We start from the raw sequence: 19,272 nt of genomic DNA, 5'->3' as shown, positions 1-19,272 counted from the left end.
CTCACCATATGGAAGGCCTACTCAATTGGAGTGAAATCGAATGACTGACTTGGTCATTCAAGAATTTTCCATTTTTTAGCTTTGATAAACTCCTGTGTTGCCCCAGCAGTATGTCTAGATCATTATCTTGTGGTAAGATGAAGCACTGTCTAATGAGTCTGAACACCTTTACTGGAACTTGAGCAGATCAGATATTTCCCTAAACCTCAACATTCATTGTGCCACTGCCCTTAGCAGTTCTATCACCAAATGTGCCAGGACCTGTGACAGCCATGCAGGCCATAACACCCCCACTGCCAAGTTTAACAGATGAGGTGGTCTGCTTTGGATCTTTGGCAGCTCCTTTTTGCCTCCACACTGCCCCTGATATTCCTTCTGATAAGGTTCATCTTTGTCTCGTCTGTCCACAAAACCTTTTCCCAGAGTTCTACAGGCACTGAAGTATTTTTTTGCAAACTGTAAAGAGCCATCCTGTTTATTTGTGGCTAAGTAGTGGTTTGCATCTTGCAGTGTGGCCTTTGTATGTCTATTCATGAAGTCTTCTGCTGACAGTCGTCTAAGACTCATTTACGGCCTCCTGAAGACTGTTTCTGGTCTGTCGCACAGGTGTCTGGGGCTTTTTCTTTAGCATAGTCAGGATTCTTCTGTCATCAGCAGTGCAGGTCTTCCTTAGCCTACCAGTCCCTTTTCGATTACTGAGCCCACCAGTGTGTTCTTTCTTCTTCATGATATTCCAGACAGTTGATTTAGATCATCCTAAGGTTTTACAGATGTCTATTCTTATTTTTCGCCTCATAATGACTTTTTTTTTACTTTAATCGGCACACATCTCTTATCCTCACATTGAACAATGGCAACTACAGACTCCATAGGGTAGAAGCAAGCAGAGGTATCTGATGAAGCCATGAAACACACCTGAGGGGTCACAAACACCTGTGGCGCCAACTGTCCTAAACATTATGGTGCCCCGAAATGAGGGAAATGTGTAGAAAAAGTGTTGTGTGACCAAAATGTACACAAAGACCCTTAAATGAAAGTCTGCAATGTGCACTTTAATCACTTCTGAATGGTTTGATTTGTAATTTTAAACTGTGGAGCAGAGGGGGAAATCAAGAAAAAAAAAGTCTTTGTCCCACACATTATGGAGGGCACTATTTCTGTATCTCTGAAGAAGTAAAGAAACACAAGATAAAAATATTCCAATTTTTAAGCAGTTAACAAAGTCCCCAAATGCACCCCTTTTTTGAATCAGCAAACATAGTGAAATGGAGAATTCAAATGGCAACTTAATGAAGACACGTATAATTACACTTACCACATGAACCCATTTTTTCTGGCCATCAAGATTTCTGAATTTGTAAGGGCTGATATCAATTAGTGAGGTAAGGTTCCCATGATATGCGCTTTAAAAGATAATCCAGAATGTTAAAAAACTACTTTTATTTTTATAGAACTTAATATAAACTATAAATGAAATTACATAAAACATTCCAGTTATTAAATCAAGCATAAAAGCATCAGTGAAACATAAAGACCAAGAAGATGACACCAGTGGAGTTTGGATTACTAATACAAACCTGCATGCTAATGCAGTAATATCAATAAAAATAAAATAATGTGTTTGTCACTTGACAGTAATAAATAGATTTAAACCAATTTCATCCTAACATCCAAGGCCTTTTTTATAAAACTTTGCAAGATTTTGAGTGTGGAAATACGTGTTGTGTGCATTGGAGGTAGCTGAAGGGCTCACAGAGGGATAATTCCATGCCGGACCACAGGGTGGCAGGGTGCACTAATCCTCCCTCTTTTTCATCAGCAGACCAACCATGGGAAATTTCGCCTAGACTGGAGGATGTCACTTCCGGTTCCTGCCCCAGTGACATCACTTCCCTGCCTGGCTTTAAAACCGCCATTTTTGCCTGTTATGTTTGCTCTGTTGTTGGACTGAAGTCTGCTGAGACCTGTTCTATGGATCCAACATTTCAATTTTGGCAGCCTAATTCAAGTATACAGGCAGCTGCCCCCAAACCTCTTCCTGTGTCTGTCCAATCTTTTCACAGTGTGAACCAAAAATCAGGAAAATCCATACAACAAAAAAAAAATCACATTTATATAACCAGGCCGTGTTAGTGCCGTGTTCCAAGGCTTTAGATAGATAGATAGATGTGAAAGGCACTATATAATAGATAGATAGATAGATAGATAGATAGATAGATAGATAGATATGAAAGGCACTATATGATAGATAGATAGATAGATAGATAGATAGATAGATAGATAGATAGATAGATAGATAGATAGATACAGTGGGATGCAAAAGTTTGGGCAACCTTGTTAATAGTCATTATTTTCCTGTATAAATCGTTGGTTGTTACGATAAAAAATGTCAGTTAAATATATCATATAGGAGACACACACGGTGATATTTGAGAAATGAAATGAAGTTTATTGGATTTACAGAAACTGTGCAATAATTGTTCAAACAAAATCAGGCAGGTGCATAAATTTGGGCACCACAAAAAAGAAATGAAATTAATATTTAGTAGATCCGCCTTTTGCAGAAATTACAGCCTCTAAATGCTTCCTGTAGGTTCCAATGAGAGTCTGGATTGTGGTTGAAGGTATTTTGGACCATTCCTCTTTACAAAACATCTCTAGTTCATTCAGGTTTGATGGCTTCCGAGCATGGACAGCTCTCTTTAACTCACACCACAGATTTTCAATTCTATTCAGGTCTGGGGACTGAGATGGCCATTCCAGAACGTTGTACTTGTTCCTCTGCATGAATGCCTTAGTGGATTTTGAGCAGTGTTTCGGTCGTTGTCTTGTTGAAAGATCCAGCCCGGCGCAGCTTCAGCTTTGTCACTGATTCCTGGACATTGGTCTCCAGAATCTGCTGATACTGAGTGGAATCCATGCGTCCCTCAACTTTGACAAGATTCCCAGTCCCTGCACTGGCCACACAGCCCCACAGCATGATGGAACCACCACCATATTTTACTGTAGGTAGCAGGTGTTTTTCTTGGAATGCTGTGTTCTTTTTCCTCCATGCATAACGCCCTTGTTATGCCCAAATAACTCAATTTTAGTTTCATCAGTCCACAGCACCTTATTCCAAAATGAAGCTGGCTTGTCCAAATGTGCTTGAGCAGACCTCAAGCGGCTCTGTTTGTGCTTCCTCTGCATCACTCTCGCATACAGCATCTCCTTGTGTCAAGTGCGCCGAATGTTTGAACGATGCACAGTGACTCCATCTGCTGCAAGATGATGTTGTAGGTCTTTGGTGCTGGTCTGTGGGTTGACTCTGACTGTTCTCAGCATTCGTCGCTTCTGTCGATCCGAAATCTTTCTTGGTCTGCCACTTCGAGCCTTAACTTGAACTGAGCCTGTGGTCTTCCATTTCCTCAATATGTTCCTAACTGTGGAAACAGACAGCTTCAATCTCTGGGACAGCTTTCTGTATCCTTCCCCTAAACCATGATGGTGAACAATCTTTGTCTTCAGGTCATTTGAGAGTTGTTTTGTGACCCCCATGTTGCTACTCTTCAGAGAAAATGAAAGGTGGAGGGAAACTTACAATTGACCCCCTTAAATACTCGGATTCACCTGTGTATGTAGGTCAGGGGTCACTGAGCTTACCAAGCCAATTTGAGTTCCAATAATTAGTTCTAAAAGTTTGGGAATCAATAAAATGACAACGGTGCCCAAATTTATGCACCTGCCTGATTTTGTTTGAACAATTATTGCACACTTTCTGTAAATCCAATAAACTTCATTTCACTTCTCAAATATCACTGTGTGTGTCTCCTATATGATATATTTAACTGACATTTTTTATCGTACCAACCAACGATTTATACAGGAAAATAATGACTATTAACAAGGTTGCCCAAACTTTTGCATCCCACTGTAGATATGAAAGGCACTATAAGATAGATAGATAGATAGATAGATAGATAGATAGATAGATAGATAGATAGATAGATAGATACTTTATTAATCCCAAGGGGAAATTCACATATATACTCTTTCTCCATGTCCAGAAGAGAGGCATGCTGACTCTAACGCACAGACATAGTGCACGTTGCCCATTTGCAGTTGTTCTTAACTTGTCTTGTCTTAAGATGCTTGCCTAGCAATTCTAAATGATGAGCCCTTCTGTGCTAAGTCTGGTTTTGTGTTAGCTGTACATGTGAGAAGAAAAGAAAAGCAGATTTAAAATATTTGCACAGGGCACAGTGATATATTAAACTTATATTCTGATTACACTTACAGAAATTGAAATTTAAAAAAATAGTGTAAGATATACTTACTGATCCAAAACAATGACATCTTTATGATGTGTGTACTGACGAGCCAAACGGAGGGCAAGATCATTTGCTTCTGAACTAGGATGAAAGAAAACAAAGGCTCAAGGTATCAAATCATTTGTGTTACACTGTACTCCAATATAAAAAGTGTGATTGTGTTTGCTCGGAAAGGCATTATATAAAATAAGATCTGACTAATTGACATTCACAAGGAAAGTGATGCTGCCTCACAAGCTCGAAACTCCCATATATGTTAGTGGCATCTGCACAGGTTGACTTCAGAAGATGGATTCTAAATTGATCCCACATAAATGACTGTGTGTGTATGCATTGTCAGGGATGCCTGGGGCGACGATCCGGCCGGGATGCCTTGGAGGACCGGAAGAGGGCGTGCGCCCATTTCAGACCACGTGGGGGCAGCCGCCCTGGTTCCTTTGGGGGCCACGGGTACAGAGCTTTGAAGCTCCACCCTATAGGGGCCTGTGGTCACCGCCAGGGGGTGCCTCCATGCCTTTGGAGCCCTGGACCTCAGCACCTGCCACACCAGGAAGTGCTGGGGGTGAAGAGGAGCAGGGACACCTGGAGCCGGCACTTACGCCACACTGGGGCGTGTCGGCGGGAGATTGCCGGGAAGCACCTGGAGCACATCCGGGTGTGGATAAAAGGGGCCGCCTCCCTTCATTCAGGGTGAGAGTCGGGAGCGGAGCGGACTGAGCTTGTTGGAGGAGTCAAGGAGATGGCCTGAACAGGAAAGTAAGGCATTGTGTGGCCAGGACTTTGGGGACTTGTGTGGCACTTATGAACTTTGTAAATAGTGTAAATAAAGGTGTGTGGGGTGAAATGAACGTGTCTGCCTGTCTGTGTCCGGGCCAGCCTCCAGAACTGGCTTTTGCAATTTGTCTGTTGCTTCTAAATCCATGACATGCTTTAAACAAATGACATAAAAAGGAAGAACAGTTATGGATGGATGCAAAAAATACCTCATGAGTAGTCTAAGATAAGAAATTCAAACATCTTCACAGGCAGAATTGTGTAAAATATGAGGGATGTTCAGAAAGTTCCTGCACTTTTTTTAACTCTATTTATTAAGAATTTTAAAAACAAATGACATCTATTTTCTACATAGTTACCTTCATTTGCGATGCAATTTTCCCAGCGTCGTATCAACTTTTTAATGCCCAATTACTACTCTTCCCTCCCTCCCGTCTTCACCGTTTCCAATGAAAATATAAAAGTGCAGAAACTTTTTGAATGGCCCTCGTATGCTGGTCTAAGTACAAGGGTGCATTTTGGTCCCATCATCCCCTTCCACCCACTATACAGTATTACAGAGTCCTTTGTATTGAATTATCCACTCTTGATTTATTTTAGGTACCTACAGTAGAGACACCAACTGTAATAAAGGCCTGTATCTGGACTGACTCACAGGAGGCAGAGGTAGAAAGAAGAAATGGAGAGGCCGCCATGAATGATGCTTGCCATCCTATAAATCACCTGTTGTCCTGAAACACCTTTAGCCAGTGGTTAATCACACCACAGTGCTGTAGGAGATGCGACTAGGACTCTTTTCCAGTGTGACAGATAGGGGGTGCTGTCGTCCTCTTGAACCCTCAGACCAGACGCCAGACACCAGGTAAAAGTCCAATAATTGACTTTATTAATGTAATAATGTGCACAAAGCACCCTCCACTCCACAATCTATACTAATAAAAGGCAAAGCCCTCACTCACTCACTCACTGACTGACTGACTCATCACTAATTCTCCAACTTCCCGTGTAGGTAGAAGGCTGAAATTTGGCAGGCTCATTCCTTACAGCTTACTTACAAAAGTTGGACAGGTTTCATTTCGAAATTCTACGCGTAACGGTCATAACTGGAACCTACTTATGTACATACATACCAGCCATAGCCTGCAGCTCGCTCGCTGTGTGAGGCGGAGTTGCGTCCCTCATCGTCACGCCTCCCACCTAATTGAGTGCCTGCCCACATAAGGCCGTCAGTCAGCAGCAATCCAATAGACACGCTGCCGCTAAATATTCGCGGGTGAAGGGTTGTGCTTATGCAGACGAAGATGAGATGGTCAGGGTGGTGTTTGGCACAAACTCAGCGAAACTGCGAGAGAAACCTTTAGTGCCGGGTCTTAGCTAACATTAAATAAAGCCGTGGACATCACATGAGATGGCACAGGCACAGCTGAGAACCTTCAATGCATGTACACCGAGCGGCTCATGTGAACTGACTGTGAACACAGTACGTAGAGAACAAGGAAGAGCTCCAAAGAAAGCTGAACAAAAAACGCATTACACAATTGAGAAGGCAGCAAAAAAATATGAAGCGAGTGACGCATACAAGCATATTCATAAGTGCAGCTACTGCGGAAACAAAGCACACGGTGGAAAAAGTCAACGTCCAGCTAAAAGAAGGCAGTGTAAAAAAAAAACGTGCATGCAGTGTATCACGTCTCAGATAAAGAGGAAGATGAGCTGTTTATTGATGCAGTAAGAAAGGAATCGATGAATGAAACGTGTTATCTTTACAACGGTTGACAAACACGGAATGTAACTTGAACACAACGTATCCAAACCTGTGGTCAAACCTGATTGAAAAAAATAATGATAATCAAATCCTTGATGACAGCAACATTCATAACAGTCACAAAACAATTACATTGACAATCAGGTTACGTTATTTTTAAAATGTTTCCTTTTCTTTTTCATAACTTCTTTAACACACTACTTCTCCGCTGCGAAGTGCGGGTATTTTGCTATATATATATATATACCCCGATCTACATACTGTCAAATAAACGAACCACACGCCGTGACGCTACACGAGAGGCTTTGCCTCTAGCGCCGAGGTTCGATTCCCGAGAGGGGGTGCAGTGAGTGTGTATACCTGATGAGCCCAGAATTAGGGCGAAACACGTGTCGCGTACTGTTTGCATTATTTGACAGTAAAACTATTTCAATATACAGTATATATATATACATACACACACACACACACATACATATATATCAGCGCTTCCCGATTCATTTTACCCTCGCACCCCCTGTGACGGACGATCCCGATTTCGCACCCCCTTGGTTTGAGAAGAAGTATGAAAAGATATGAGGTTAACGCAGAAAGACAGATCACCAATTGAAGCTTTATGAATAATGGATACTTTATTCGCCATCAATAATTGTTTTGGTAAAGCCATACTCAGTGTAATCCTCCTTCCATTTTCTTATTTTTTTGTGACTAGCCATGATTAAATGAACGGTAAAAAAGTAAGAGAGAAGCGACGGTGACTTATTGAGGTAGGCAGGCCAGAGCACAATAGGCCAGAGCACAATAGCATGCGGGCTCGATGTAGTGCGCGTCAAGTCGATCTAAAATGCGCAATCAGATTAGAAAAAATATATCTTTTCAAGTTCTATTTGGATATAAGTAGGTTCTATTTAATCAACATAAATATCTTTGGTAGGAATGTAAGTTGAATTTAGTCTTTAAATTTCTATGGTGAAGAAAAATTCATGCAATGATGACTAAATTTAATTTACATTCCTACAAAAGATATTTCTGTCGACTAAATAAAAATTACTTATATTTAAAATTTAGATAGAACTTGAACAGATACGACAGTTCATAATACCCACGCAGCACTAAGTGCACGTAAGAGCGGGAGTCATCTGTTTTAACAATCAGCGTATTGCACTGATACAAAATAGCCTGTCCATTTAATTACTTTGTATTTAGGAATGGATAAATAAATTAAGATTTTGTACAAATAATGTTTTTCATTTTTCTTCCTTCATGGATTCTGCCACCCCCAGCAACAGCTGCTCGCACTTAAAGGGTGTATATATATATATATATATATATATATATATATATATATATATATGTGTGTGTGTGTATTTGTATGTGTGTATATATGTAGATATATATATATATATATATATATATGTATATATATATATATATATATATATATATATGTGTATGTGTATGTGTATGTGGGTGTGGGTGTGGATGTGGGTGTGGGTGTGGGTATATGTATATATGTAGATATGTATGTATATGTTTAGGTGTGTGTGTATATGTATATATGTAGATATGTATGTGTATATATATATATATATATATATATATATATATATATATATATATATATATATATATATATATATATATATATATATATATATATATATACAGTCATGTGAAAACATTAGGACACCCTTTGAAAGCATGTGGTTTTTGTAACATTTTTAATAAATGGTTATTTCATCTCCGTTTCAACAATACAGAGAGATTAAAGTAATCCAACTAAACAAAGAAAACTGAAGAAAAGTCTTTTCAAGATCTTCTGTAAATGTCATTCTACAAAAATGCCTATTCTAACTGAGGAAAAGATAGGACACCCTCACATGTATTCCCTCTTAAATTGGCTCAGATCTCACACAGGTATATCACACCAGGTGCACATAATTAGTAGATCGTTACTCTGCATGTTGAATGAGGCTTGCCCTATTTAAACCTCAGACATTTAGTTTGGTGTGCTCCTGACTGTTGAAGTGAGAGTGAGCACCATGGTGAGAACAAAAGAGCTGTCAGAGGACTTCAGAAAAAGATTGTAGCAGCCTATGAGTCTGGGAAGGGATTTAAAAGATCTCAAAAGATTTTGAAATCAGCCATTCCACTGTCCGGAAGATAGTCTACAAGTGGAGGGCTTTCAAAACAACTGCCAACATGCCCAGGACTGGTCGCCCCAGCAAGTTCACCCCAAGAGCAGACCGCAAGATGCTAAAAGAGGTCTCCAAAACCCTAAAGTGTCATCTCGAGAACTACAGCAGGCTCTGGCTACTGTTGATGTAGAAGTACATGCCTCTACAATCAGAAAGAGACTGTACAAGTTTAACTTGCATGGGAGGTGTGCAAGGAGGAAACCTTTGCTTTCCAAGAGAAACATCGAGGCCAGACTGACATTTGCCAGAGATAAAGTTGACAAAGACCAGGACTTCTGGAATAATGTTCTTTGGACAGATGAGTCCAAAATTGAATTATTTGGACACAACAGCAGAGGACATGTTTGGCGAAACCAAACACAGCATTCCAAGAAAAGAACCTCATACCAACTGTGAAGCATGGAGGTGGAAGTGTCATGGTTTGGGGCTGCTTTGCTGCAGCAGGACCTGGTCAGCTCACCATCATAGAATCCACGATGAATTCTACTGTGTATCAGAAGGTGCTTGAAGAACATGTGAGACCATCAGTTAGAAAATTAAAGCTGAAGCGGAACTGGACCATGCAACATGACAATGACCCAAAACATACTAGTAAATCAACCAAAGATTGGCTGAAAAAGAAGAAATGGAGAGTCCTGGAATGGCCAAGTCAAAGTCCAGATTTGAATCCCATTGAGATGCTGTGGGGTGACTTGAAAAGGGCTGTATGCGTGCAAGAAACCCTCAAACATCTCACAGCTGAAAAAGTTCTGCATTGAGGAGTGGGGTAAAATTTCCTCAGACCGATGTCGAAGACTGGTAGATGGCTACAAGAACCGCCTCACTGCAGTTATTTCAGCCAAAGGAGGTAACACTCGCTATTAGGGGCAAGGGTGTCCTGTATATATGACAGCAACACTCATAACAGTGACAAAACAATTACATTGACAATCATGTTACGTTATTTTCAAAATGTTTCCTTTTCTTTTTCATTACTTCTTTAACACACTACTTCTCCGCTGCGAAGCGCGGGTATTTTGCTAGTAAACAATAAACACTAAACAATAAACACTAATCAATACTACAATAACAATAACCAATCCTCCACTCCCAGACGCGTTGTCACTCACCTGACTCAGTTCGTCCGTCTGGGAGTTCCCAGAATCCTTTATAGTCCATGACCCGGAAGTGCTTCTGAGCAATCAGTCCATATGATTATCCAGCACTTCTGGGTCAGGTAAAAACTCCTCTTCTTCAACCCAGAAGTACGTCATTTCCTCTGTCCATGTGACTGGGACGTACTTCCAGGCTGTATGGAAAATACAAATCTCTGGTTCTCCCTGCAGTGTCCCCTGGCGGCCCCGACATTATCCAGCAGGGCTGTACAGGAAAACTCCACAGTCCATGATGCCCTGCTGGAATTTGGGGCACCTCCATGCTGCAGGAAGGGCTCCATCTGGCGGCCTGGGGGTATTGGCCGGGATGAGCTCTGCTCATTGTATAATCATGCCACTGAGGTAGTGTCGTCAGATAAACAAGGGAGCTTAATCATACATTTATTCTTGTTTGAGGGCCCTGGATTGGTAGGTTTATAGACAGCAATGGATGTTTAAAGGAAAGGTCTACCCAGAAACAATGTGGTTTGTAGTGCCCTGTCTTTCACCCTCATTCACTGGTCAAGAGTCCTATCTTCAAAAATTCAAAAGAGCATCATAATGAGAATGCACTTCCTGTTTGTGGACTATTTTCATTTTCTGAAGGTATTTATTTAACAATATGTTAGCAAAAAAATGTGTGTGTTTTGCACGCTATGAGTATACGACTGGATGACTAGACATGTGACACAAGTGTTTTTTTCATGCACATTTTTGAAATTGTTTACAGTTGTCCAGCGTTGGTCACCATAGGTTCCCATATGATCAGAGGTTGTTATCTCTGTTCTCCGTTAAACATCAGCTAGTAAGTCTCACTACAAACACATGGGACAAGTAACATATTAAAAAAGTATCATTTTGGGATGGAATAGGGTGGCACGGTGGCGCAGTGGTAGCGCTGCTGCCTCGCAGTTAGGAGACCCGGGTTCGCTTCCCGGGTCCTCCCTGCGTGGGGTTTGCATGTTCTCCCGTGTCTCGTGGGTTTCCTCCGGGCGCTCCGGTTTCCTCCCACAATCCAAAGACATGCAGGTTAGGTGGCTTGGCGATTCTAAATTGGCCCTAGAGTGTGCTTGGTGTGAGGGTGTGTTTGTGTGTGTCCTGTGGTGGGTTGGCACCCTGTCCAGGATTGGTTCCTGCCTTGTGCCCTGTGTTGGCTGGGATTGGCTCCAGCAGACCCCTGTGACCCTGTATTTGGATTCAGCGGGTTAGAAAATGGATGGATGGATGGGGTGGAATATTCCTTTAAGGGTGCCCAGTTATAATAGTCAGTAATTCCCAAGAGGAATATGAAAGCATACCAAAGCTAGCTGAAAAAAACTGAAAAGAATACTGTATATACTTACGTCTAAGTCGGGTCTTGAAACCTGAAAAATTGATCATAAAATCAGACCGAGACTTATACGCCCGTTCAAAAATGCAACACTTCATTTTCTTTTTTTTTTTTACATCTTCTTGCCTCCTCCAATCTTGCTGCCCAGTTACCAATTTCTTTCACTATTTCAACAACGTTTAATCTAAAACCAGCTTCATATTTTCTTCTGATCGAACGCTCCATCGTACATAAGGGATGCTATTACAATAAAGGTGTATGAGGGTGTGAGATACAAAAAACACAAAACAGTGCAAACGTTGCCTTAGAATAGTTTGGGTATCACCGTGTAGTGACGCAGGCGAAACAGAGAGAGCGAGAGTTTAGGAGCACACACTGATAGAACACATTGCCGCACCCACAAAAAAAGGCCGTGTGCTCAGTGGTTACTCTCTCAGGTGGACGTTAGCATATCATAATCTCTTGGACCAATAGTGTGAGTTTTCCGCATTCGACTTATATGGCCAACATTATAAAATACCAGAAATTATACAGTAAAATCAAGTCCCGACTTATCCGCAAGTATATACGGTACATTTGTTTGTATCAAAAAAGACATGCAATATAGGATATAACTATCGGTTTATTAACTTTAATCACTCAAAAGAATGTCACAATGGCACAGTACACTTTGGTACAATCTTATAAGTGTTCAAATCACTGGCCTCGTGTACTTACAACTGTAAAACCAATAGCGTGAGTTTTCCACATTAGACTTATACGACCAGCATTATAAAATACCAGAAATTATATTTTAAAATCAAGGCCAGACTTATCCACAAGTACCATATTTACTCGTGTACCACGCACCCTCGTGTAAGACGCGCACCCTAATTTTTACAAAGAAAATCTCGAAAATCATTTTGCCCCGTGTACGACGTGCGTTGTGATTGCATAGGAAGCATTTAGAGAGAGAGAGCGCGAGTGCGCGAGCGAGAGAGACGGAGTGAGAGCAAGCGTAATGTAAACATTACAGAAGTACATTTCCTCGTGTGTGACGCGCACCTGATTTTCTAATACTAATTTTTGGGAAAAAATGTGTGCGTGGTACACGCGTAAATACGGCATATACAGGAAGTGAAAATGAGAGAAAAGGAGACAGATGGACTAAGGTTGAGTAAAGCTTTGTAGCTGTCCACCATCAAAACTAGGGTTTACTACGGCCCAATGGAATATACTGTATGTCATCAATTTGTCTCTCAGTCAGCCTATAGAGGTATGGGGAAATAAGTCAACCCCCTTAAAGTGAGGGTGGACTTTTAAATCATGTAAGCATATAGAAATCTAACTACCACTTCAAGAAATTTCTATTAATATCAAAACTTCTTAAACCCAGAATACTGCATTTCAGTTGATTATTGCTGGTCAAATAATTGTAAAGTTCAGTGCTTCAGTGTTACTTATTAAATTACTGAATTTCACTTTAATTTAATGATAACAAGTCAAGTCAAGTTGGGGAGCATGCACTGGTACAGTGCGTTGCCGCACCCACTACACGGCGAAACAACTCAGGATTACGGTTGGGAACCCCCCAGGGAGACATGTGGTCCAATCCTACCCTCCGGAAATGACCCTCCATCTGCTGCAGCCAGGTGTTACATGGGCGACCCTTTGGCTTGGTCCAGCCACTCGGGACCCCAACAATGAGGATCTTACGAACCCTCGGGTAAACGCGACACATGGCCATAGTGCTGTAACTGACGCTCCCACACAATGCAGGTCATGTGCCTCATTCGGGACTCCATGAGCAACACAAAGTCAAACCAACAGGACCCAAGGATTCTCTGAAGAGACACACATGAAGGAGTCCAGTCTTCATCTCAGGTCACTGGATAGCGTCCATGTCTCACAAACAGGGAGCACCAGGACTCTAAAGACTTGGACCTTCGTCCTTTTGCATAGATATCAGGAGCGCCACACACCCCTTACCAGCGACCTCATGACGTTAATGATAACACTAATTAAAAATATTTAACAATTACCAGGGTGGTGGACTTGCTTTTCACAGAAAGTTACATTTCTCTATATTATAATAAAAAAAAAATCCTGTGATGAGACGAGAGTTTTTGGAAGATTTTATCAAGTCCCACGAGTTGAGACTTTGGCCATGAGATTTTTTTCAAGTCAAGCCCTCCTCTCAACCATTTTCAACCACGCCTGTGGTCCTCTCACCTCTCATTCGTGTAAATGCTTTTGACAGACATATTTTCTGCTCTCTCAGCTCTTATAAATTTTAACGTTTTCCTCACTTTAAGTTCCCAATTAAAGTAGACGTATTACGTCCAAATCTTATTGAAGAATTTCACCACGAAGGGTTATCAACAGAAGAAATGAGTTCATGAGCAATCCTAGCAGTGAGAAAGTCAAAAATGTTGATCGGTTGCACGGCAAATTGGTTAAATTCGTATCAATAGCTATGCTGGAGCAGTTGCTGGTGATGGTGCAGAAGATGAAACATCAACTTACAATATCACGAAGAATAACTACAACTGTCAACACAGTCCGGTCTTCCACCACACAAATTACTGTAGAAAGAAGGACGTATCCAAGAAAGGTAATGTAGTACATCTTCAGAGGATAACATTAGACAACAAAGGAGATCTTGATATGCCATTCGTATTAAAACATTAACAATATCCAGTTAGAATAGCTTTTGAAAAGACAATTAACAAATCTCAAAGACAAACACTCGAAAATGTTGTTTTATTTAATAAAGTGAAAGAAAACTAAATTCAATCACGGCCAGTTATACGTTGTGTTGTCACGATGTAACTCCAAACACAGAATCAACATTCAATGCGATATTGACGAAACTTTTATTAAAAAATTGTTTTTACTGAAGTTTAACAATAAAAGTGTAAGTTTCAAAAGTATTTGCATGTTAATTTCAAAGCCAAAAAGAACAAAATTGTATTATCAACAAATAACTCTAACGCAACATGAAACATCATTTACTTTCAAATGATTACGTTTTACTCTTTGTTAAAATGGTTAATTACTCGTTGTAATGTAAAATAGTTCTATTATGCATATGTAACAATTCCCATGAAAATAAAAATCTGTTCAAACTGTACAACTGCATCCCCATACGCGACCGACAGAACTGCAAAGAGGCTAGCGCGTAGTGCAGGGCCAGGGGTGGCGAGCGTACCGAGCCTCCTAGTTTTTATTTAATAAAATACTTCAATCTAAATCATAAATGCTTTCTGTCTGAAACAGAGAGGTGGCCCTGAGGCTAAGGATCTGTCCTGGTATCCAGACAGTTGCCGGTTCGAATCCCAGTCACTGCCAAAAGAGATGGGCCAGCCACTCGAGACCAAAAATGCCAAAAATGAGATCTGCTGGGCCCTTGAACAAGACCCTTAACCTGAAATTGACCCTGCACTCTGACCCCAAGGGGTATGCGAAAACTAACAAATTCCTAATACGAGAAATTGTATAAGGCGAAATAAAGAAAATAAAAAAAAAATATCCCCTGAAGGGTCTCATTAACTTCTGTTCACTTACACTATCACTTGGATCAGAAGTCCCTCCATCCATTTAATTTCTGACACCACTTTATCCATCCATCCATCTATAATCCAAACCGCTGTATCCTTTTTTATCCAGTACTGTACTAGGAAAATACTCGCTCTTCGCAGCGGAGAAGTAGTGTGTTAAAGAAGTTATGAAAAAGAAAAGGAAACATTTTAAAAATAACGTAACATGATTGTCAATGTAGGCTTATTTTAGTATTGAGAGTGAATTTGATGATTGTACAGAGTTTAATTTATGATTGTAACAGTTGTGTATGAGAAATGCACATTTTTAGGATGTAAGGATCTCTTTGTAAATGACGTTTCTAGTTCTGCCCTCGGGCTGTAAAATGGCCAAGCTGTCTTGAAGCGGTGGAGTAAAAGTAAAGGCAGGAGTCATGAGGAGGGAGACGTGAGGAAGTAAGGAAACCCAACAATGTCAGCCTTGAAGCGGTGGAGTAAACGAAAACGCAGGAGTCACCAGCAGGAAGACGTGAAGCAAGGCCAACAATAACAGGCTTGAAGTGGTGGAGTAAAGAAGAAGGGAGCAGTGAGCACAACGAACAGTGGAGGAAAGTAAGGAAGCGAGTGAGGAGGCACATGAGCGCGGGATGTCGTTAATGTATATAGGCAGGGAGCAAATCATGTGGTAGGTGCGCGGACAGCGGCCGTGCGGAAAAAGGAAGGGGGACTGGGGGCGGCCTTTGTGCGTCTCTGCCGTGAAATAAATCGTCTGTTAATGGAAATAAGGAATGAAACCACCAAAAGGAGAGGTCAGTTCCGAAAGTTCCTTACGGCATAATGGTGAGAACCGCCAAAAAGATGTTATTTTCGAAAGTTTGTTATGGGGCACGGTGCAAAATGAAAAATACTTAACGTTTGTAAGTACAGCGTAAAGGATGAGCGTGGGAAATTTGGGCTTCCTACGTATTTTGGATAATAAAGAGGGGTCTCCCCTATCTATATATATAGTTTAGGGGGTACACCCGTTTGCCCGCCTTGGGTGTTGCAATAGGACATGAAACATACCGAACTTTTGTAAGTACACTGCAAGGAATGAGCACACGAAATGTCAGCTTCCCAACTATATGGAAAGTGGGAGAATCAGTGAGGAGTCAGGGAGGGCTTTGCCTTTTATACGTAGAGATTTCTTGTTATTAGTTGTAATAATGATGAAAGTGTAATCCTTCTATATAAAAGCGGTCAGGATTGTCCTTCTGTCCCGTGAGTGCTACGTGGCGCTGAGTTTCACACGCCCGTCCATTTTGCGATGCATGATGAGATTTGTAGTTTCGTTTTTCCAGGTAAAAGATGATTTTCTACTCCAGACTGTGCAATATCTTCTTCTTCTTTCTTACTATATAAAAGCGGTCGGGATTGTCCTTCCGTCCCGTAAGTGGAAAGCGTAGCGGTATTCCGCTTATCACAGACTTACTACTTGCAGCTTGCGGTACGAAGCGACATGATGTGAGCAGAGTTCTGGTGCTCCCATCGTTCCCTTGCTTTTGTGCGCGATGCGCTGGAAAAATAGACAAAATTATGTCTCTGGAAATAATTAATGTTGATGGAGTACAACTGTCTCACGCGTAGTAAATATCAGGGGTTTAAAAGGGCGACCTCAATATAGAAAAAAAGTTTCAATTTCATCACAAAAATAACAGAAACTACGAGTATTAAAGTAATACCGCTCAAATGCAATATAACCAAATTAATGAGTTTGTATAAAGTATCAAATTGATCTACATATTGAATTGCCTTAAGAAGTGGTCAACTTAAAAGTCGGTCGCCTTAGTTACAACAAAAAGACCAACTTAGATTAGCCATACTATACATACAAAAAAAGAGCCTTACCCTGAATTTAAGAAGTAAAAGACGTTCAGCTTCTCAGGGAGTGTTTCAGATAGTCTTTGTGCGTACTGGACAATGTTGTCATGCAGAAACCGTGCATTGGTGTTCAGCAATTCCATCTGTTGTGAAGCCTCTTTAACCACAGCTGGATGACTGTGTCCAACTTTAAGAAGAAACAAAAACACAACACAGAATAAGCAGGCGTCCATAAAGGAACTCCAGACCACATTTATTTTCGAACGTTAGGACAACTGTGATGACAACAGGCCACTCAACAGCCCAACAAGCTTGTGCAAAATGAATTGTCTGCAAACTTAATATCAAACCAAGGAACTGCTTATTGACTTTCACCGCACCAAAGATCCTTGACACCCGATCACGATTCAGGGAGTGGATGTAGAGGAGGTGCAGTCCTACAAATACTTAGGGGGCCACATCAATGACCGGTGGGACTGATCTCGTAACAACGAGGAACTATATAAGAAAGGGTCGAGCAGACTCTCCTTCAGGTACTGACATCCTTCACATCTGGTGTATTGTGTTGTATTGACCACTTTTATTTGACACTCGCTTCACGCCTAACCTACCTGGAAATGGGTCTCTCTTTGAATTGCCTTTCCCAAGGTTTCTTCCATTTTTTCCCAACAAGGATTTTTTTGGAGAGTTTTTCCTTGTTTTCTTAGAGAGTCAAGGCTTGGCTGTCAAAAGCCAGGGCCTGTTAAAGCCCATTGCGGCACTCCTTGTGTGATTTTGGGCTATACAAAAATTAATTGTATTGTATTGTATCTTCTACAATTCTGTGATGCCCAGTGTGGTGTGCTGGGCTGGTAACATCACTTCAACAGAGGCTCATCAAATCCCACAAGCTAATTTAAAGGGCGGGCTCCGTTAATGGGCACACTCTGGAATCCCTGGAGGATGCAGAGGAGGAGAGAATGAAAACAAAACTGAGTGTCATTATGAACAATGCTGCACATCCTGCACACCATGCCACGTCAACACTGAGCAACATCCATCCATCCACTATCCAACCCGCTATATCCTAACTACAGGGTCACGGGGGTCTGCTGGAACCAATACCAGCCAACACAGGGCACAAGGCAGGAAACAAACCCCAGGCAGGGCGTCAGCCCACTGCAGCACTGAGCAACAAAAGTGTATAAAAGAAATGCCACGGGGGGGCTCTTTTATACCAACAGCAACACTGTATGCCTAGATAGGGCCTCACTCTGATTGCCAAGTCACACTCTTTAACGTTTTCTTCTTTTTCAGTCACTCTGGTGTGTGTTCAGACCATACTGTGTATGTGTATAAAGAAACAGTGGTATGCAAAAGTTTGGGCCCCCCCTTGCTTAAAATGACTGTTACTATGAATAGTTAAGTGAGCAGAGGATGAACTGATCACCAACAGGCATAAAGTTAAAAATGATCCATCTCTTTAATATGTTAAGCAAGATTACATTTTATTCCCATCATTCACAGGTACAAAATACCAAAAAAACGGAAAGGGCCTGAAGCAAACGTTTCGGCCCCCGACATGGTCAGAACTTAGTAACACACCCTTTGGCCGGTAGCACAGCTTGGAAATGTTTTTGCGGCCAATGTGGAAGACGAATGTTCTCTTCGTTCCCTTGTACTAATTCATGTCTGATAAGTAAGCTTTACGAAACCAAGTAACAGCATGCTTTGTTTTAGCAAACAGAAAAATATTTGTGCAAAGGACTCAAGGTCTAAGCATTCCACACAGTCTGCCTTATCACGTTGTCCCTTAGCTTACATCTGAGCGCATAACAAAGGGGCCAAGAAATCAAGTTTTACAAGGGGCATTGAAGGGGCTCAAGGATTGTGTATAATAAAGTGTTGACTGTTACATTTTATAATGATATTAAATCACGCATTCTAGGGGTATAAAACTGGACCCCACCCAACAGATGGGGTTCAGAAGAGCCCTGACGCTGTCATGTACTTTTGATTGTCTGCTTTTCTGAAACTCTTCTCACCGTGACTCTGAAAAATAAAGCTGCTTTATAACCACATCTGCTGTCGGGTCTGTGAATTTCCCCTTGGGATTAATAAAGTATCTATCTATCTATCTATTATATAGTGCCTTTCATTTCTATCTATCCTATTCATATAGTGCCTTTCATTTCTATCTATCTATCTATCTATTATATAGTGCCTTTCATTTCTATCTATCTATCTATCTATCTATCTATCTATTTCGTCCACACCAGCTAAGAGTCTTTTAATCCTTACTTGGGGTTTTTATACCAAGTAATTCTAATTCTGTGAGATTCTTGGGCCATCTTGCATGCACTGCTCTTTTGAGATATGGGGGACTGTGAGGGTTGTGGCAAAAC

At 41.1% G+C, this 19,272-nt stretch overlaps 1 protein-coding gene across 2 annotated transcripts in view; it reads right to left on the bottom strand.

Annotated features, from left to right (window-relative positions):
* Positions 1 to 19,272, bottom strand: part of phykpl (5-phosphohydroxy-L-lysine phospho-lyase) — a 92,543-nt gene that overhangs the window by 57,874 nt on the left and 15,397 nt on the right. For both annotated transcript variants that reach the window (XM_039773911.1, XM_039773910.1), the window contains exons 3-5: positions 16,916 to 17,075; positions 4,317 to 4,391; positions 1,316 to 1,403 (exon numbers count right to left, since the gene is read on the bottom strand). In XM_039773911.1, the coding sequence (XP_039629845.1) occupies positions 1,316 to 1,403; positions 4,317 to 4,391; positions 16,916 to 17,075 (323 nt within the window). The remainder of the gene's footprint in view (positions 1 to 1,315; positions 1,404 to 4,316; positions 4,392 to 16,915; positions 17,076 to 19,272) is intronic.

This window comes from Polypterus senegalus, chromosome 13 (assembly GCF_016835505.1).
Source record: "Polypterus senegalus isolate Bchr_013 chromosome 13, ASM1683550v1, whole genome shotgun sequence".
In the NCBI taxonomy this organism is placed as follows: domain Eukaryota; kingdom Metazoa; phylum Chordata; class Cladistia; order Polypteriformes; family Polypteridae; genus Polypterus; species Polypterus senegalus.
Note: the sequence above shows the minus strand (reverse complement) of the source record. Positions and strands in the feature narration are given on the sequence as shown.